The sequence below is a fragment of the Engraulis encrasicolus genome, chromosome 11 (genome assembly GCF_034702125.1).
Source record: "Engraulis encrasicolus isolate BLACKSEA-1 chromosome 11, IST_EnEncr_1.0, whole genome shotgun sequence".
In the NCBI taxonomy this organism is placed as follows: Eukaryota; Metazoa; Chordata; class Actinopteri; order Clupeiformes; family Engraulidae; genus Engraulis; species Engraulis encrasicolus.
This window is the reverse complement of record NC_085867.1, coordinates 43,076,483-43,098,025: the sequence shown is the minus strand read 5'-3', so window position 1 is coordinate 43,098,025 and position 21,543 is coordinate 43,076,483. Positions and strand designations below refer to the sequence as shown.

The 21,543-nt window shown below is 41.9% G+C and overlaps 2 protein-coding genes across 3 annotated transcripts in view; both read left to right on the top strand.

The window, feature by feature from the left end:
• The window catches only part of klhl8 (kelch-like family member 8), a 32,374-nt gene extending 20,937 nt beyond the window's left edge, over window positions 1–11,437 (top strand). For both annotated transcript variants that reach the window (XM_063210699.1, XM_063210698.1), the window contains 3 exons: window positions 1,135–1,294; window positions 4,710–4,911; window positions 6,452–11,437. In XM_063210699.1, the coding sequence (XP_063066769.1) occupies window positions 1,135–1,294; window positions 4,710–4,911; window positions 6,452–6,575 (486 nt within the window). In that variant the 3' untranslated portion in view covers window positions 6,576–11,437. The remainder of the gene's footprint in view (window positions 1–1,134; window positions 1,295–4,709; window positions 4,912–6,451) is intronic.
• A 2,631-nt stretch (window positions 11,438–14,068) lies between these two features.
• Window positions 14,069–21,543, top strand: part of LOC134458397 (macrophage mannose receptor 1) — a gene marked incomplete at its 5' end in the record, with an annotated part of 57,833 nt that continues 50,358 nt past the window's right edge. Inside the window, 4 exons of the mRNA XM_063210696.1 lie at window positions 14,069–14,117; window positions 16,141–16,286; window positions 17,903–18,015; window positions 21,467–21,543. The exon at window positions 21,467–21,543 is cut by the window's right edge and continues 48 nt beyond it. Coding sequence (XP_063066766.1) covers window positions 14,069–14,117; window positions 16,141–16,286; window positions 17,903–18,015; window positions 21,467–21,543 — 385 coding nt within the window. The remainder of the gene's footprint in view (window positions 14,118–16,140; window positions 16,287–17,902; window positions 18,016–21,466) is intronic.

The window sequence follows — 21,543 nt, the reverse complement described above, 5'->3', positions numbered from 1 at the left end:
TTTCTTAAGGAATGAGCACCCAGTTGCTTTTTACTAGGAAGCATAGATAGCCATGAGTTGTATGTTTAGCTAGTTTAAGCCCTACTCTGTAGATCTTTCTTTTAGATTACTCATTTATCTTAACCCCTCCACCTTTTTATGCTTTTTTAACGGTTATTTATGTCTGTTAAATGTTTTGTGTGTGTGTGTGTGTGTGTGTGTGTGTGTGTGTGTGTGTGTGTGTGTGTGTGTGTGTGTGTGTGTGTGTGTGTGTGTGTGTGTGTGGTGTGTGGGGTGTGGGGTGTGTGGGGTGTGAGAGATGTACCACCACTGCAAAACAATTGCTCATACTGGGACAAATTATGGCTGCTACTACTACTACTACGACTACTACTACTACTAATTTTGTTTGAGTTGAGTGCGTTATACCTCTTGGTTGAATTCAGTCTACTCGCCCCCGTCTTTGTGCAGTGGATATGAAATGATCCTGTAGGTGGTGGTAAAAAACGAGGGAGGATGTATCGAGAAGGCTAAAGGCAGCATATTTAGTGGAAAGGAGAGGCCGGAGCACACTGCAGCTTAGTTTTCAAAACTTTTTGTGCACACACCCGACCAACGTTTCGGTGTTGCTACACCGTCTTCAGAGTGGTGTAGCAACACCGAAACGTTGGTCGGGTGTGTGCACAAAATAAAGTCTTGAAAACTATGCTGCAGTGTGCTCCAGCCTCTCCTTTCCAGTGAGGTCTGTCTGTCCCACTGTGATGCACCTGCAAGCTGAGTGAGGGATGATGTGTAGAGTCCCAATTCTACTGTAGCATATTTAGTGTTGTATATCTATAATTGCTACCATAATTGCCACCACCAAGATGGTACAGTCACAGCTTTCATCCTGTAGCACCTGTCAATAGCATACTTTATACTCACTTATGATGAATAACTTTTGAGCAGTCTCAGTGTGCATATATGATCTCACATCATCTACTCCTATTGTCTAGCACCTTATTTTTATTCTCACATTATGTGTGCACTCTTGAGTTTAAAAATGTAGGCAATGCTGACATGTCCTTCTCCTCCTCCCCCTCCTCCTCCTCCTCCTCCTCCTCCTCCTCCTCCTCCTTCTCCTCCTCCTCCCCCTCCTCCTCCTCCTCCGCCTAGGGTCACGTGTATGCTGTGGGGGGCAACGACGGCATCGCCTCGCTGTCGAGTGTGGAGCGCTTCGACCCTCACCTCAACAAGTGGACGCACGTGCACGAGATGGGCCAGCGCCGTGCCGGCAATGGCGTCAGCGAGCTCAATGGCTGCCTCTACGTCGTAGGTGAGTCACTGGCTATGGTCTATTTTGTGCAGCCGTGGCTTGCACAAGGTTAAATTTAGATCAGAGGGTTGCGGGTTCGAATCCCACCCGTTCACTCCCTACCTCACTCCATGGCAGAAGTGCCCTTGCACAAGGCACCTAACCCCACACTGCTCTAGGGACTGTAACCAATGTATGGTACTTAAAATAACTATGTTTCTTTGGATATTCTTAAATGGACACTGTGCAGGAAATGGTCAAAAAAGGTACTGCAGCTATGCTGCTCATTGAAACTGGGTTGGCTATCACCAAATTTGATATTTACACGAAAGTTTACTAAGTAATAAACAAATATTTTCTAGTATGGTCCAAGTAGAGCCATTTTTAAAGCTAAAAATGACTATTTTTGGAAATTCAAAATGGTGGACCATGGAGAAGATCCCCCTTTTCATGTATGAAAAGTGCAATTTTTCCAGTCATAATGAATACTTAGAATTTGATGGTGGTGGTAAGTATTCATGAAAATGGTAACATTAGTGAATGGGCAGCATAAATTCTGTAAATAAACAACTAAAAATCTCACACGGTGTCCCTTTTAAGTCTATTCCTTTGAATGCAGAACTTTGAGGTGGATGGTCAATTTTGTTTTTTCTTCTGTGGTGCATTTAATATGGAGACAGTAAAAGGAAATCGGGGTACACTCATAATATTGGATGATGGAATAATAATGTAAAAAGAATGGCACTTGGGTCTAGAAACTTCTGTCCTCTTCAGCAGAGATTCTTTAAGTAGAGATATGCCAACATAATAGGTTTCTATGGGCACCTAACATGACCAGGTTTCCGGTCTGCCTAAAGGGGGGTGTCATAATGCTCCTAACATTGAATAGAACAGTCCTTAGGTCTGCCTAGGTCTGCCTAAAGGGGGATTTCCCCCCCAATAATAGAACCCGGAAACAATGGGCCAATGGAACCTCTCTCTCTCTACTCTCTCTGTCTTCAGAGCGTCATGCAGGGGGTGTTTGTGTGACGTCTTTGTAATCAGCTGGTGTCAAAGAGGTGTGACCTGTCACTTTTGACAGGTTGGTGACACCACCTGCTGTCAGTTTGCACCCCTCAGGATGGCGCCCCTGGGTGTGGGAAAGTAGTCCCCCTCACTAGGGATGCAAACGATTAATCGATTAATCGATTAATGGATTGATGCGTTAATAGATTAAAAAACATTAATCACAATTAATCGCCAATTCAACTGACAAGAGACCCAGATGAAATGGGCATGTGAAGAGTGTGTGTGAAGAGGGATGTGAATAGTGGGAATATTTACATCACCTTTTGGATTAAAGAATTTAAATAGAATTAATTTAAATGTAGTATTTTATCTCACTTTTTAATTTTAAATTTAGTAGGGTTTTTTTTTTCGAGAAACATTGAGATTTTGGGGGAGGGGGGGGTACACAGCTTATCAATTAATTGTAAGTCGATCGAGAAGGCAATCAACAAGCGATTTATGAATAAATCGATAATTTGCATCCCTACCCCTCACTCATCCCTGTTCGTCATCCTTGGTCCACATTTGATACTTCGAGTCCTTGATTCAGTGGATAGAATAGAATAGAATATACTTAATAGTCATGCCAGCATGAAAATTGCCTTTGGTCTCACAGAACAATAACAGGATGCAAACACAAATAGACACAAACAGACAAAACACACATACAAATGCTGCATCCACCCCCTCTCCAATCACTGATTGTTCTCTTGTATACGACATGCACTGGTACCTGCTACATGATACAACTTGTTTCAGAACAGCAGGGTTATTACTTTTGCAAGAAAGGAGAATTAGATGAATGAAGTAAAGACATCAAGAGAGGAGGAGAGAATAGAATGTGAAATGAGCAACTGAAGAACGCAGAGGATGCACGCACATCACAGTGGCACAGGTGCAGCTGTACAAAATAAAATCACTGAAGTAAAGGATGCATGTCCGCAACACTATTAATGCTCCCAGTTTTTATTGGGAATTACTTTTTGCCAATACAACTGGGAGCATTAACAGTGTAGCGGACATCCATTCTTTACTTCAAATAAGCACCTGACACACGACTAGAGCTGAAGGAGATGAGATGAGGTGGGAAGGGGTGGGCGTCAAAGTTTTGCCAGTTAATATTTCACCTCTGCCACGCCATCAGCCTTGTCCTCCTCGCTGACTATCACATGACAGTGCCTGAGAGACGGAGGGTTAAGGTGATAGTGGAGGTGTTGTTAGGATTGTTGTTTTTCTAATAAGTTACTGATCAGTGGTGGGAAGCAGCGTCAGGCTTTTGTAGTAGACTCAGATTGCCAGGAGTCATGTAAGGCTTCATAAGGCACTCTCACCACATTTTTATTTGAGCGTGTGTCTGTGTGTGTGTCTGTGTGTGTCTGTGTGTGTGTGTGTGTGTGTGTCTGTGTGTGTGTGTGTGTGTTTGTGTTTGTGTGCATGCACAAAATGTGCACACTTGTACAAATAGAAGTTTAAAACTAAGTTTCTAACATTGTTTAGGCGATATTATTGCTGCACATTCAGTAAGTACCTGTGCAGGGGCTATTGACAACTGCTCTCCACATAGGAAGCCCTCATTGAGCTCAGTTATTATCAGGGCTCTAAATTAACACCAGCCAACCGGCCAAATGAAAGCATTTGGGTCAAAGTAAAATTTAATTTTGGCTAGTAGAAAAGAACAACTTACTAGCCACTTTGACCCATTAGTGAGTGTGTGTTTAACAAGTAAGAATTCATCTACTAGCCATTTTGGCTGGTGGTGAGAAATGTTAATGTAGGGCCCTGGTTATTATAAGTAAGGGTTAACGTTCGGCGAGAAGGTCGCTACCGTGGAATAGCAGCACGACAGAGAGAATCTTTAGACCCCGACGCGTTCTCTCTAACCCGCTTATTATATGGATATACTTAAATGATTCACACATGGCGGGGACATTTCTTTAGGCCTATTTAATGTGAAGTTTATTATAGTTTTTCATGTCAAAAGATTGTTGCTGCGCAAAACAAAACTGTGCCGTTGTGGAACACCGCTAGGCAACAGCTAGGTATCCAGGACAACAGGTGTTGTCTATCACAGCAGCTGATTAGAGTCTTGTTGAAAAGTCGCTTTAGCAGTGAAAAGTCTTGTTGCCATTGACAGCAGTCTGTTATAGACCAACCCGTCCGTTATCGAAAAATAACAGACGTGCGAACGTTGGGGAGCCCCACTGAAATGAATGGAGCATTCGACCGCTGACGTCACACCATATAATAATATTAGGTTAGGAGTGCTACTGTAAGTGTGAATGTGCAACCTACAGTATATGTGTGTGTTTTTTCCCCCTGACGATGTGTGTGTGGACATTGTTTCATTCGTAGATGCACACCTACAGTATGTGTGTGTTTACCTGCGCAGGTGGCTTTGACGACAACTCTCCGCTGAGCTCGGTGGAGCGCTTCGACCCGCGCTCGCAGGGCTGGCAGTATGTGGCGGAGCTGACCACGCCGCGCGGGGGGGTGGGGGTGGCCACCGTAATGGGCCGCGTCTACGCAGTCGGAGGACACAACGGCAACAAGTACCTGAACACCGTGGAGGCCTTCGAGCCTCGCATGAACAGGTGAGACACACACACACACACACACACACACACACACACACACACACACACACACACCATAAACACACACACACCATAAACACACCATACACACTTACCTGAACACCGTGGAGGCCTTCGAGCCTCACATGAACAGGTGAGATGGACACACACACACGCGCACACACACACACACACCATAAACACACACACACACACACACACACACACACACACACACACACACACACACACACACACACACACACACACACACACACACACACACACACACACACCATACACACACCATACACACTTACCTGAACACCGTGGAGGCCTTCGAGCCTCGCATGAACAGGTGAGAGAGACACACACACACACACACACACACACACACACACATCTGTATACCTGTATACACCTGTATGTGTATGCACATGCGCATACACACGCATACATATACCACAAGCCACACATCATGAACAGGTGAGACGCACTGTCTGTGTCTGCAAATACCTGCCCCACACAGAATTTTGTTTTCATACAAACGATCCATGCGCACACAGCACACTGCATGTGTCCAGACTCACAGCTTAATCACATCTACACTACACTACACTGCATGTGTCCAGACTCACAGCTTAATCACATCTACACTACACTACACTACACTACACTACACTACACTACACTACACTACACTACACTACACTACACTACACTACACTACACTACACTACACTACACTGCATGTGTCCAGACTCACAGCTTAATCACATCTACACTACACTACACTACACTACACTACACTACACTACACTACACTACACTACACTACACTACACTGCATGTGTCCAGACTCACAGCTTAATCACATCTACACTACACTACACTACACTACATGTGTCCAGACTCACAGCTTAATCACATCTACACTACACTACACTACACTACACTACACTACACTACACTACACTACACTACACTACATCTACACTACACTACACTACACTACACTACACTACACTACACTACATGTGTCCAAGTGCCTTACACACATCTGCACTGCAAAGCACCATGTGTCCTACTGTACATACGCACGTCTGTCCTACCAAGCACTGTATCCACTTCACACACATCTGATGTACCCCACAAAGCCTACAACGCTTAAATAACAAAGTCTTATTCTCTCTCTCTCTTCTCTTTCTCTCTCTCTCTCTTCTCTTTCTCTCTCTCTCTCTTCTCTTTCTCTCTCTCTCTCTCTCTCTCTCTCTCTCTCTCTCTCTCTCTCTCTCTCTCTCTCTCTGTCTCTGTGTCTGTCTGTCTTTGTGTCTGTCTCTCTCTCTCTCTCTCTCTCTCTCTCTCTCTCTCTCTCTCTCTCTCTCTCTCTCTCTCTCTCTCTCTCTCTCTCTCACACGCACACACACTCACACACACACACACACACACTGTCTGTCTGTCTCTGTGTCTGTCTCTGTCTCTCTCTCTCTCCCTCTGTCTCTCTCTCTCTCTCTCTCTCTCTCTCTCTCTCTCTCTCTCTCTCTCCCTCTCTCTCTAGGTGGGAGTTGGTGGGCTCTGTGTCCCACTGCAGGGCGGGGGCTGGCGTGGCCGTCTGCTCCTCCCACATCAGCCAGATCAGAGATGTGGGCCAGGGCTCCAGCAGCGCTGTGGACTGCATGTGATATTCCCCCCTCTCTACGCGCACACACACACACACACACACACACACACACACAGACACACACACAAACAAACACACACACACGTATATAAGCATTCACATGTGAACACGCACTCACACACTCAATGATGCGCAGGTATAAAAGCATACACATGTATACACATGTGCTAGCTGACACAAGGATAAATAAGCACACATGTGCATATGCACTCACGCATAAACCTGTGCTTACAGACATGCGCACATAAGCATACGCATATACTGCATAAGCATACACATTCACCAGGCAGATAGACACTCACACGCATACTGTACATGTACCTGCTTGCAGACATACAAGGACAAACACATATGCATATAAATATGTTCACACTCACACACAACTGCACAAGAAGCGCACTGACTGAGCACACGCCTTTATCCCCAGCACCCAAACCCACCCCACCTCCAACATACACACACATACACACACACACACACACACACACACACACACACACCCACACACACACACGGGACAAAATCAGGTGCCAATCCATGTAAACATGTGCTAAAGCACACACTAACAAGGCACGGTCACTGCTCTCACAATCTGTATAAATGTTGATTGTTTGTAAAACACGCACGCACACATACACACAAACACACATACACACATACACATTCAAGTGGTGAGAGGGTAACGTCGTTGGGGTGTTGTGACATTTGGTGTTTGTTGACTGATAATGTGCGAGTGTGTTTCTCTTCCTCATGATGTACAATCATTCATCTTTGCTCTGACAAAAAAAAATCAACTCCCAACTGTTTTATTTCCCTCTCGCGTGTGAACAGTTTGCTGCAGTATGCTCTCTCAGGCCATCTGAACTGAGCTCTCCATTTGCAGTAGTGGTGGGTGGGAGGTGCAAAGAAAAGATTTCTGATTGGTGTTGAAAACATTCTAGAACATTCCTGAGTGCTGCGGAGCTCTTGATAGGTTAGTGGAGCTGTTTGCCCGTGTGTACAGTCAGTGCTCTGCAGTGTCTGCCCAAAATTCTTTTTATTAGACTCCCTCAAGTTGAGATTTCCATAAATATCACAAGTGACCCACTCCCCAGCCTGTGCTGAAGCAGAGAGATGGATAGACCGGCTGAAAGTCTCACCCTCAACACAGTTTGGTTAAATGGGGAGGCAATTCCTGTTGGGTGGTTTTATTAAACCAGATAAGTCTACGATACCTGATACATCCTAAGATGACTAAAGTAGTAGCTGATACCCATACGAATCAAAGAGTGTTTTTTGCCACCCAGATTAAACTGCTCAGCCTTCCTAGCAAAACCAAGCGATGGTTATGTGGGTATGAGTTTCGGATGAAGCGGTCAGAGAAGTGAAATGGAGCTGCACCATTTGTGCTGACACCTGGGTTAAAAAAAGAGACTTGGCCCTCTTCTCTGGACTAAACCCCCTCTTGAATTTGCTGAAATTCCCGCTCTCTGCTTGCGTGCAAACAATCATGAGCAGCATTCTAGAAGCGGGAGATGACAGTGCAGACATGCTGTAAAAAGTGATGCAGACAACAAAACAGTGAGAACAGGAAAACAGGTATTGATCACACTGCATGGATCATAATGTTCGTTCAACTTCAACAATGCCATGTAATAAATACATGCAGTACTAATGTCGTAGTGTGCTATATGGAATGGCATTGTAAAGTTAAGAGCAACAGAACTGATCTATGCAGTGGTGTGTTGGCTTAATATGGGAGAAGTTTGGTTCATGCAGTCTTTTTACTGCTGGTTGTGGTGGAAATTGTGTTTAAAGTATTTGGACTTTAAAAAAAAAATCACATTAGTCACATTTAGTCTTAGAAACCAGATAACTGCCAACGTCGTTCTGCAATAAGCAAAGCCTGTGACTGACTGACAGGCTGGTGGTGTTATTGGGCAAGTGCTGCTGAGCCAGGGACCTCAGGACAGTGCCCCCTGCTGATCACTGCTGTCAGTGCGTCCCAGTGCACCAAGACTAGACACACAGGGGCCTTCTTAAAAGCTCAGAGATCTTTTTGAAAAAAAGATATGTATATGATATGATATCATTCTGCACTGGCTCTGGATAATAGAAGTCGCTCATCATCGTGCACTATTTTTGTAGGATAGAATGGATTTTGTTTGGAATATGTTTGTTGTTTTTATTGTCTTTGAACAGCAAAGAGATGCTTTGAAGAGAAATGAAAACATGCTATATATTTTTTTGGCTTGGGAAATATTTCATCTGCGATGTTTACTTCCTGTTCCGATTGCTCTTACTATTTCCGGCTTACTTTCTGTGTGTTTGCATGCAACAGGAAACGGTTTCCCCTCTGCATATCTTACTAAAGGCATTTCCTTAGGGCGTGTTGTTTCCTCTTAAACTCAAAGCATTGGCCAGTACAATTTCAACACTTGGCCAGCTACTGTGCATGGCTGCCTTGCTTAACTTGACGGCCAAACAGGAACCAGTGGAGCTTGGCCCTCCTAACTACTCTTGGCTTCAAATCGAAAAGCAGCTTTCTATAGTCAAATATTCAAAAACCCAAGAGCCTCACGGGAGAAATGACTGTTAAGCCAGCCCCTTCCCAACGCGGCTGCTGTCCGCTCCTCGAGCTTGACAGACGCTTTTGCTTGACATCATCCTTAGCCAGTTATGAAGAGTGCTCAAAAAGTAGAAAGCGGGTGACTTAATGGGGTGTTCTTTCCTCTGATTTTGTTGTTGTTGTGATGGGTTGTTTGTTTATTTTGCATCATTCTATTTTTAATTTAATTTTTTTTGATGTGTGTGTTTTCCCGTTCTTCTCATACTCAGGCTCCAGCCATGCTGCTGTGGGTTTCTGTGCAATTAATTGATTAGCTAATCTCACACACCTGACTGACTGACTGACTTATTTTTATTTGGATATTTTATTCTGCGTTTGCTGGCTACCGTCAGTGCCACCATGTTCCTTTTCATGCCGTTTGTTTGCTTTTCGGTATTTTGTTTCAGCATTTTGTTATCCTTAACGGTATATGTGTGTTTTGTTATTGTTATCGTGTCTAACGTGCCAGTATACCTCCTCCTCATGTAAACCTTTCCTGCTGTCTTTCTATTACTTTCCCTAATACCGGAGGATGTGCTAAGGAAGTGCTTTAGTTGCTACATCAAATCAGTGAACTCAGCTGGGGCGTCGCTAGACCCATTTTACAGGGGCACGTGTCTGGGTATTGATTTGCTGTGCCCCGGTATGAGTTTCACTAAAAAACAACAACCTTGTTACTTTGGAATTTTGCTCAAGTTTAACACACGGAGTAATATACAGAATGCACACAAAATAGTGCACATGCACTACTTGCAGTAAAATAATTAATTTACAAGCTTTTTAAAGTAAATAACTGCTTGCATTATCTCTCAGTGTCCTGCTGTGCCCCTGTATAGCTTTGGGTCATCTGACGCCCCTGGAACTCAGTCAATGCTATATCTCTGAAGAGAAGAGCCCTTTTGTTTTCTTGAATGGTGAATTGTTCAGGCGAGACTCCTCTATTCTGAGGTGTCAAACTCAATCTGGGCTGAGTTTCTCAAAAGAGAAGTTGTTAGCCTGTTAGCAACTTCGGTAGTTGCCAATGGAAAAATGCATTGAAAACAACAAAGTAGCTAATGTAGTAAGCAACTTTGGTTTTGAGAAATTCACCTGGGCACTTGGGCAGTAGTGACTGACTCTGTTTTCTGAAGTATGTCTCCCGGGGCGTTGGGGAGGTTTGTGTGGAGGCCTTCTGGATTAAGTGTTGCTCAACTGAGGAGGGTTTTTTTTTTTGTTTTTTGTTTTTTTTGGAGGCTTGAACTGTCGTGTTTTGAATGTGCTTACAATGCCAGAGGAGTATGCCAAGTGTACGGTAGCTTGTTTAAGTGACCTAACCCAGACATCTTAACTCAGATGAAGTCGTACTGTTATGGACCTAATAGAAGAACCCATAGGGATTCCATATCATACAAAAATGAAAAGCCACACATCGCTACTTTTCCAAGGTTTTCCCTCTTGGTCAGAGTAAGCATACGTGGGCACGTCGTCTTAACCTTGGATCTGTGGAATACCCCAACAAAACTGGGGTGAGTTTCTCAAAAGAGAAGTTGTTAGCCTGTTAGCAACTTCGGTAGTTGCCAATGGGAAAATGCATTGAAAACAGCAAAGTAGCTAATGTAGTTAGCAACTTTGGTTTTGAGAAATTCACCCCTGTTGTGGACTCCCAGGCAGCCGAAGCTCTTCCCTGTTGTGGCCATAATCTCCTCTTAAAGCCTTTTCCAGCTTATTCTGATGGATTCATTGCTGTATTATCAAATGAGAAGTCTCCATCTTCTCACAATACAATCCCAAAAGCCAATCATTTTCTTTCATTCTCTGAAAAATAAAATGAAGATTAAAAAGTATATTTATGTGGTAAAAGGTTCATAGTATATTATATATGACTTTCATGACTTGATTACATTTGTGCGTGACAATTTGGGGATGACTTTTTATGGTTCAAATCCCAGGGGGAAAGCTGGGTGGTCTTCTATGTGTCTCTATATGAGTGGTGTGAGGTTATTTCTAATATACCTTAGACAGGTAGAGGGCTTAACGCTGTCGGTTGATTTTTAGATGCACTGTACAGTACAGTTGCTATGGCACTAACTAGATTTTAAGAGCATAAGGACCTTATTGTATCTTTTTTCAGATCACTTCAGCTGAGCGGGGCATCCCTGGAGTGGTCTTTTGTAAACATGTTATGCTTTCGTACCGGTTTGATATCGTATCTGTGTTGTATATTTTTTGGCTTGAAACTTTGTTATGCCTTCTCGTTTCTTTGTATTGTCAAAAAAATTAAAGTGAAATATTGCATATGCGCTTGTTCAGTGTTTTTCTTTTTTTTGTTGTTCAATGGAAGCTGTATGCATTTTTTATATTCACGATCCAATATGATGTATTGCCGAGTTAGTCTTATATTCTTTGGTATATGGTTTACTACTACAATCAAATGATTTCCCTCCTATAGGCAGTTGGGCAAACACAGTCAACACCATGCAGAAATACCATTTGTGAGATAAAGTTAATTTCCTTTTAGCTGCCAATAGTCTTAACTTTATTTCAGGTTCATTTTTGGTTACATTACATTACATTGCACTTAGCTGACGCTTTCATTTATTCAAAGCAACTTACAACTATTATTTTTGCAGGGTATTGGTTACAGTCCCTGGAGCAATGTGGGGTTAGGTGCCTTGCTCAAGGGCACTTCAGCCATGGATGGAAATGTAGGGAGAGGTTAGGGGGGATTTGAACCGGCAACCCCTAGATTGAAAGACCAACTCTCTAACCACTAGGCCACGGCTGCCCACATTTGCCATTTGCCCACATCATGGTCCTTGGTTCCTTCACAGTACTGTACATGTCTTCCATTTTGTGTTTAAATCTCTTTGAAACGAGCTACTCTTCAGACAACAGACTAATGCCCCTTGGCCTCTGCAAAATAAACCTGCGGAATATGCAACACAGTAGCGCCCGGTCTACTTGTCTTTTATTGTTCTGTGGCAGGGTTGGTGGTGGGTCAGCATAGATTTACTGTAAAATTAGTTAAAAAGTAACGATTGAGGAGGTTTGGTAAGTTTGTTGTATAAACTTTATTGACCGAAAGTATGCTGCCGTAAAGGGAATTAAATTGCCGACTTTTGAACTTTGCATGTCCATCATAACTATAGCTAATTTGCAATTTGTTTTGACCCGATATGCTTCATCATCATTTCAACTGCCATCATTACACAATGGTATTTTCTTTGCTGTGCAAAAATTGTGTATGGATGTTGACAATACCAATGCAGTGATAACATCCTGAAATAACATTCATCACAAATATTTCTCTTTGAGTGAAAAATGTAAAACTTTTAACTAAAGAATGGAACATTCAGAGACATTTATAGACTATGCCCAAATAAGTATTTCTTTACAGATACAGTCAAATGTATGGCTGTATTCCACAAAACTTTGCAAGTGTCATTTTTTGGTCAATGGAACAAAATGCATGTCAAATTGATATTGATTTAAATTAAAATTCCCATTGAAATGCATCCAAATGTGTGTAGGATGAGTATGGAGGATAGTCTTTCACCTCTGGTAGTCGTTAGGGCTTCGGTACAGACAGCCAGTCGGTTTGGTATCCCTGAAGGCCTGGGTTCAATCACCATGGTGTCAGAAGTGGGATGGGTTGGCATCAGAGGTGGCACCATTTTGTATGAGCTTTAATTCCACTCCATTGAAAGGACCAGGAAAGGTGACTCGTGCGAGGGTGACTCATAAATAATGGGGAACACTGGATGTTGTGGAAGTTTGTTGGGAGTAGCATGAGGTACACTGTGGCTTAAGGGTGTGCATCCTAAAGGGGAAGACAAAAGGATTTTTTTCTTCACATTTACTTGCCCAGAACATTTGGCCCACTCATTGTGGAAGGAAAATAAAAACCACAGATATTTGGCGGTGCTTCGGTCATCTTGAAATCGACTACATAAATGTATACAAAGTATAATACATAAAATGGTGTTGATATCACACAAAGACATAGTATTAGTAAGCGATCGGAATCCAGTTAATCTGGCCAAAGACAATGTGTAGCCAGTGCAACCCCAACCCCAACCTGGTAGAGCATGCAATACATGCAACACTGCATCAGGCATCCCATATGATCTATATGGGTGAAGAGGACTGTGGCTACTATATTGATCATAGTGAATTATGTTCATTATACCTACTTAAAGGTGCACTGTGCAGGAAATGGTCAAAAAAGGTACTGCAACTATGCTGCTCATTGAATCTAGGTTTTCTAGTATGGCCCAAGTACAGTCATTTCTGCAACTAAAAATGTCTATTTCTGGAAATTAAAAATGGCGGACCATGGAGAAGATCCCCCTTTTCATGTATGAAAAGTGTAATTTTCCCAGTCATACTGAATACTTAGAATTTGATGGTGGTGGTAAGCATTCATGAAAAAGGTAACTTTAGTGAATGGGTGGCATGAATTCTGGAAATAAACAACTAAAAATCTTACACAGTGCACCTCTAAAAAGTTTGATTTTGCGCCTTGGCCAAAGTACAGTATACATAGGATTATGGATGAGCCATGTCAGTGCCTTTTATGCAATGACCATCAGGCTGTTGTTTTGGTTTTACGGTCTGTAATCTTTGGACCTGAGAGTGTGTGTGAAAAGCCTGTATCACCTGAGGATGCTCACACTTAGTGTCTGACAGCTTCAGATCACACTTGGGACACTTTCACATACAGACACAAACACACACACACACCAACACATACACAAGTTTTCATCTCACACAATGAATTAACGGCAAACAAGATCTTGGTCAGCTCTTGGACGTGCTACAGACAAACGCAGACAGATTTAAACTTTTTTTTTTTCCTCAGTCGTGTTGAACTAACTAGGAAAAGCAAATCGAATTGGGAAGTGGAGTGAGGGAGTGAGAGAATGAGAGGCGCTTTCCTCCTCTTCCTCGCCGCCTGCTGTGCCTTCATCAGCACAGGTGAGTTTGCTCTACCTAAGACCTATTGCATGAGATGGACCCATCCATGTTTGGTTGACTTCGACAATTCAATACTATCCATTGTTTAGATGCTTCTAATCTACAACCAGGATGAGTCAATCTGACTTCTACAGTTCAATACCATATATTTAGTTCATGTTATTCTCAAGATCAGCTGTTGTCTCATTAGAACATATTATTCTAATATTTTGAGACAGAGGAGAAGTCAATGAGGGGGGCATGACTTGTATTATGTGTGCAGATGGCACCAGGTGGTGTGAAAATGACAATGTATGGCACTGAGCTAGTTTCTGTGTGGCCTTCACTGATTTCTCATCTCACGGTATCTGTTTGTTAAGCCACAAGCCTGCACTGGAGCTCTTGTGAGAAGATGTTTCTAGGCATGTTTTTCGATGTGTTATCTCATTACTAACCACCTCTTATCGTCTGTAAACATGTTTCTTTGCTGCATGATATGGTAATGGGTAGTTTGTTAAAGGATGAAATTAGACGTGTTTGTATTAATGATTCTATATCAAGACATGAATGTACCATATGTACGGTACATGATTTTGAACTATACATGCAAATTATTGTGCATTATGTTCTGTCATTATGTTATGATTTTTGCCATATACGCACAGTCAGTAATGTGAGGAGAGACAGCCTGAGTTGCATGTGACTTTTATTGGGCCCATCATCCCCAGCGTAAAACATCAGAGCATTTATGTCCTTCGATACTCTTGTTGGTCACAAGATTTTTATGGGACAAGTAGGCCTAAAGAGAGGGATGGAATGGCCACTTACTCCCCTGGACTGAGGAATTAACACCCATAAATGAGAAATATAACACATGGTTATACATTATCCTTGTAAATATTTAACCCTTGGAGAATTACTGGGCTTTATTTGTATAAATGTTCTTTTTGATTTAACCATTTTCATTCTGATGACAATGCGTCAGTTTGGGCTTAAAGTACCAGTTCAGTCAATTTCAATATGCTGTTGAATTGCTCACGCTACCCTTGACTTGTCAGTACCCGGTGATGCCACATTTTTCGGGTAAGCCTTTTCCGAGATATGAGCTATTCTAATGGGGGCAGCGTTTGTTTACATTTTTAAAAAACTTAACATAGGCCTACTCCAAATATTTTCCCAAAAGGTACCACTGTTTGCTAGTTGTCTGCTGATGTTGCATAACCTTTCCGATTTTTTGGGAATAAATAAAAATGTTTTTTTGAAATGTAAACAAAGCGCTGCCCCCATTACAATGACCAAGATCTCGGAAAAGGCTGAAGAAGAAGAAAAAAAAAACTCAGGTACTGACAAGTCCAGGGTAGTGTGAGCATTACAACTGCATGTTGAAATTGACTGAACTGGTCCTTTAAGTTCGACTTCAGTCATCAGGGCCGGACATACAGTATGTGTAGAGCCCACACGGAGTCAGATGTCGGTATTTGAGTGTGAGTCCATCATTTGATTGTACATAGGGCCCAGAATTTGCTGCAATGCCCCTAAATACGCTATACAGTTTGTTATATCAAATTAAAATAACTAAAGCAATGGAGGACTGTTTTGTGACAAACGTCCAATTACGTAATACCCAATAAACAGGTCGCTTTGATGTTTGGAAGATGACATTTGTTGCAGCTGCTCAATGGCAGCCTGGGCCTGCACATCCATGCGCAACAGTGAATGTACAGTTTAGTACAAGGATATGACCAGGCTGGCCCAATGGTGCCAAATGTACAAAAATATCTATTTATGGGGGCGCTGTGGCGCAGCGCGCTAAGCCCCCCACATTTGGGCTTGCATGCCCACCCACGGGGACCCCGGTTCGAGTCCGGCTAGGGTCATTTCCCGATCCTCCCCCGTCTCTCTGTCCCATTCGCTTCCTGTCACCATCTTCAACTGTCCTGTCAAATAAAGGCATAAAAGCCCCAAAATATATATATATAAAAAATATATATCTATTTATAATAGTGAAGATAAATAAATAAAAGCTGTGTGTTGTTGTGTGCAGCATGGTGTCAGTGTGCGAGCGGCTGGAGGGCCTATGATGAGCGCTGCTACTTCTTCTCCTCCACGACCCTTAGCTGGAACGAGGCGCGCACTGACTGTGACACCAAGAATGCCAACCTGATGAGCATCACCAACTGGCACGAGAGGGTGAGGAGGACAAGTAAACAATACAGTGATAATTCAACACCCATAGAGTCGATTTAACATCTTCTAGATATATTTGGTCCAGTGTACTTTCTAATTGTGGAATTAACATCATTCTTTTTTCTTTTTTTTTTTTAACTGTGTAAAGTACACCCGTCAGTGTCACCATTCCAGGGTAGCCTACTGCCATTGCAGAGGTGGGGCTGGGGGTGGCATCAGAGGTATCGAAATTTCTCAGACCGTCAGCATGTGTCACCAACTATCTGACCGTCTTTATATGTATAATAGTGTAGAAACCCTTTAACTTCTTTTTTGCAATTACGAGTAATAATGCCTTTCTGCTTTATTAACTTACCAAGTCAGTACAGTATTGATGTTGTCATTAATCCAATGAGCAATATATTTACATACTGTAACTTTCTTAAAAAGCAGACCGTCTTGTACACTGTCCATGAAATCAGATTAAGTAAATGCAATATGTTCCAACAAGCAATATGCACAAACAGGTATTGTTGCCCAGTCAAAACCAGTCCGCTGTTCTACACAGCCTCTTGTAGAAGATGGCCTGGTTATGATACGATACGATACGATACAGACTTTATTGTCACTTTACACTGAAATTCTTTTTGCGTCCCTGAGCAACACTCACCTTCTGGCAACATGGTGTCATTTTTTGTCAGTTTTTAATTCTGAATTAATCATTCAGAATTAAATAGTTCCGCAGAGTTTACTTTGATATTTTTTTAATTCCGAATAAAGAGGTGTTTACATGACGTTTTCAAAGTGGAATTAAGCTTTATTCAGAATTAAATGGAGTTAATTCTGAATTGAATGTCTCGTGTAAACATAGCCAGTGTATAGAGCCAGTGTTTGTGAATGATGATGTCAACTCAACTCAACCTCCTGTGTGCGGTGCGTGCTGCCTTTGACCTGTCATAAGCCATGTCTCTGCAAGCAGAGGCGAACTTTCCATTAGGCAAACCTGGGCAATTGCCTAGGGCCCCAGCCAAATGTGTCCTCCATAGGGGCCCCCAACTGTCACACCAGTTGTGGTAGACGTGCAAAAAAAGCAGGCTTGATCTTACTGTGTCACATATGTAAAGTAGTCAAAGATCTATATGAGACAAAACACTTGAATAGCACCAAATCCCACAATTGTATGTCTATATAACAACTTTTGAGGGCCCCCATGTTTATGCTTCGCCTAGGGCCCCAAAATGGCTAGATCCGCCCCTGTCTGCAAGTGCTTTCTGACCTGTACTGGTTCTGACGTATCCATAAATGCTTGGCCTAGTAAAACACAATGCAATTTTGGATTGGATTCTCTCTCTCTCTCTCTCTCTCTCTCTCTCTCTCTCTCTCTCTCTCTCTCTCTCTCTCTCTCTCACTCTCACTCTCACTCTCACTCTCTCTCTCTCTCTCTCTCACACACTCACACTGTCTCTCTCTCTCACACACTCACACTCACACTGTCTCACACTCACACACACACACACACACACACACACACACACACACACACACACACACACAGTCACTCTCTGTCCATGCCTGTCTCTCACTCATACGCTCTCTCGTCTTGTATTGTACTACTCACCCCTCCTTTCCCCATCCTTTAGACGTGGCTGCGGACCCAGGTGGATGGCAAGATCTACTGGATGGGTCTGAACGACATTGCTGAGGAGGGAGTATGGGAGTGGACAGACGGCACACCGTGGGACCATATGATCGCGTAAGTCAACTCAGTGAAATCAAATGACTGAAAATATCCATAGAGTGTGTCATGTCTGTAAGGATTCCCATTCATTCAGGTCATCTTATTAAAAAAAAAACGTTTTGTTGTTCTTTTCAAGCTTGAAGTCCGCCTGCTTCCATCTGCTCGTCTGTCAGACTTACTCAGGTCGTCCTCATCTAACAGACGAGCAAGTGTAATGTCTTCTATGTGAGCTACAAATAAAAGTCCACTCCAGATAAGATAAACAGTCATTTCTCAAGGAGGGGAATTTGGCTTGGGCAGGTAGAGTTTCGTGCTGCATTCAGACATAGAAACATTTGTGCAGTGGGTTGCAGGTTTAAATCCCACCCTTTCAACTCCCTGTCTCATTCCATGGCTGCAGTGCCCTTGAGCAAGGCACCTAACCCCACATTACTCCAGGGACTGGAACCAATACCCTTTACATAGAATATCTGTAAGTCGCTTTTGGATAACAGCATCAGCTAAGAATAATGCAATGCAATGTAATATAAAGACATACTTGAGACTTACCGTAGACCTAGCATAAATTGCAGAGGCAATACATGACATTGTATCCCAACATAACTGCTTTTACTAAACTATTTTGGCATCCATCCAACAGTTTAAAGCCTGGCTTCAGTTGAATAGCCTATGTATGTGGTTGTGTGAATGGCATGGGGGCCTTACAGTTTTAAAAAAAAGTAGTGTGAGGGATGCGTGCACATCCAGTAACACAGGTAAGGAGCTCGATCAAACAAAGACGCGTAGAAGAAAAAGGAAAAATCGGTAACGCTTTAGAATAAGGTTCTTCTAATAAGCGTTTATAGTCACTAGTAAGCAGTTAGTAATACCCTTACAAGTGCCCAATAACATGCTTATTAACATCTTATAAGCTGCTTATTATGTTTATAGTGGTTTATTTTTTTAGTCTTATTATTTAAATCGGTACACATATCCATCTTGACATGCTGACTAATACTAGATATGGAGGCGTCGCGAAAAAACGAAATTTTCCAAATGGCTGCCATGTGTACAGATTTTCATGCTTTTACTCAAATAAAGTTATACTCATCAGATGTAAACAACGTTAATAAGCATGTTAACAAAGTTAATAAGCATGTTATTGGGCACTTGTAAGGGTATTACTACCCGCTTACTAGTGACTATAAACGCTTATTAGAATAACCTTATTCTAAAGTGTTACCAAAAAATCTGCACACTGTAGCTGCTCACTGATTTATTCGTCACAACCTTTTGACCTCAGGCGGTCCTCGTCAGGTGTATACTGTAGGTGTGACACACTACACCTGACGAAGATTGCCTGAGGTCGAAAGGTTGTGTTGAAGAAATCGGTGACTAGTAACAACTGTGTGCAGATTTGCCCATACAGTAAGGTAAGGTAAGGTAACTTTATTTGTACCCGAAGGTAGATTTGGTTGCAGGTAAAAGCAGCAAAAGCTTACACAGACAACACAGTACTGACACACAACAAAAACTTGCACAAACAGCTCACTACTAATGACAGTGACAAAGGACAGTAACAAAACAAAACAAGGACAACAAAAACAAAGCATGACAAGCAGACAAGTGCTCCAAACAAGGATATAGAAGAAAGAAAATAAACAATAAATATATAAATACAAACCCCAACTCCATAGAAGTTGGGACGCAAGCTTAATTGTTAAAAATAACAAAATACTGCCATTTTCAAAAAGTCTGGTTCTGACATTAGTTGGAGAACGGTACAAAGAAAACATATCAGCCATCAAAACTGACCAAAATGATTGTTTTGGGGGATATTCATGAATATGTAAATCCAACGCGTCTCAAAAGAGTTGGGACGGGGACAATAAAAGGCAGCAAATGTCGAGGAAGAATAAAAACAAAACAAAGAACAACACTTAACAGTTAATAGCATTAACCGATGAGATGATTTTATATAAAAATAGTGTTGATTCCTATCTTGGACATGATTTTACCAGCTTAAATGGTAGGTGTTTTCCTTGTCATGTTTTTCAATGTTTTCCTTTCTGTAGTGCTTACAGTGTGACAGGTCTTGACCAAAAGCCAGCCATTTTATGTCCTGCTGGTCCTTATGTTGGAGTTAAACTGTTAAAACATTGTAGAGAATGCAATTTGTCCTTACTATGTGGCAGTAATCGAAGATCTCCCTTCAAAATATAATTCACGATTGGCTTTCCATGCTGTTTAAAACCCATTTATTTCATTCAATACTGTATTCAATTCTACAGGTGAGTTAGAACAGCTTAACCAATGTACTACTGCACCCTCATGCCATCATGGAGGCTGACTTTTGAAGTTAGCACTAACACAACTTGCATGGTCAATTTTCACTGTAGCACAGGATGTGCAAGACTCTATTATTGTCCAAAAAAAAACTTCTGCTGACTTCTGCAAGCAAAGGACAATTTCCCATGTCGTCTGGGTCTATTTCAAGTGAGCTCGGGTGGATAGGGGAAAGTTAAACCCCTCTATCATTTGCACATATGAAGCGTCCTTAATATGGTCAAGTTTTCACTAGCTGTAATTCTCCGAGTGCTAGAGTGAGACTACAGCCAATATATATTTCATGATGTCATGAACCTATACAATGATTTTAATGACAAAAATATGGCTTATATACACTCAATCACGGTAAATCAATGGAAAACTTTCAAATTCAAAACTTTATGTAATAACTATTAGGGCTGTAACGATACACTGAACTCACGATTCGGTTCGTATCACGATTTTTTACCTCCAGTTCGATACACCCCACGATTTCTGAAATGTATCTCATTTGAAGCTTAGAAGTATTATCACATTGAATTTAACGGTTGTTTTCTGAACATAAGGGTAACAAAACTTTGAAAGGGCGTATCACGATACTGCCTCCTTACATCACGATACAGTATTGTGACTCTGAGTATCACGATTTCTCGGTTCGATCCAATATCGTTACAGCCCTAATAACTATGGTAATTGTTCCCTCTGCATCTTTAATTCTGAGTGACTCAGCCATTCTGTGATTGTCTTATACCTGGACACTCAAATTGTTCATCAGTATAATTGTTCTTTCTTGTTGTTTTTTCTTATTTGAATGTTTATAACATTTCACGGATCCCCGTCCCAACTTATTTGAGACGTTTTGCAGTTATCAAATTAGAAATGACTACATATGTCCCCTAAAGCAATATTTTTTCTCGATTTTAACACTTGATATGTTGTCTTTTCACTATTCTCCATCTAAGGAATGTATTGAATGTTTTGAAAATGATAGCATTTTGATTTTATTCTCAGTTTACCAAACGTCCCAACTTCACCGGAGTTGGGGTTTGTAGATATATAAAAACGGGGAAAAAACCTTAAATGTAGGACTCATGTGCTATTCAGTGTTTTAATAGCAGAAGGGATGAAACACAATGTATTATTTGACTTGCTCACACAGGAACTGGCGACCCAACCAGCCAGACAACTGGAATGACGAGGATTGTGCACAGGTGGACAGCAACGGCCAATGGAACG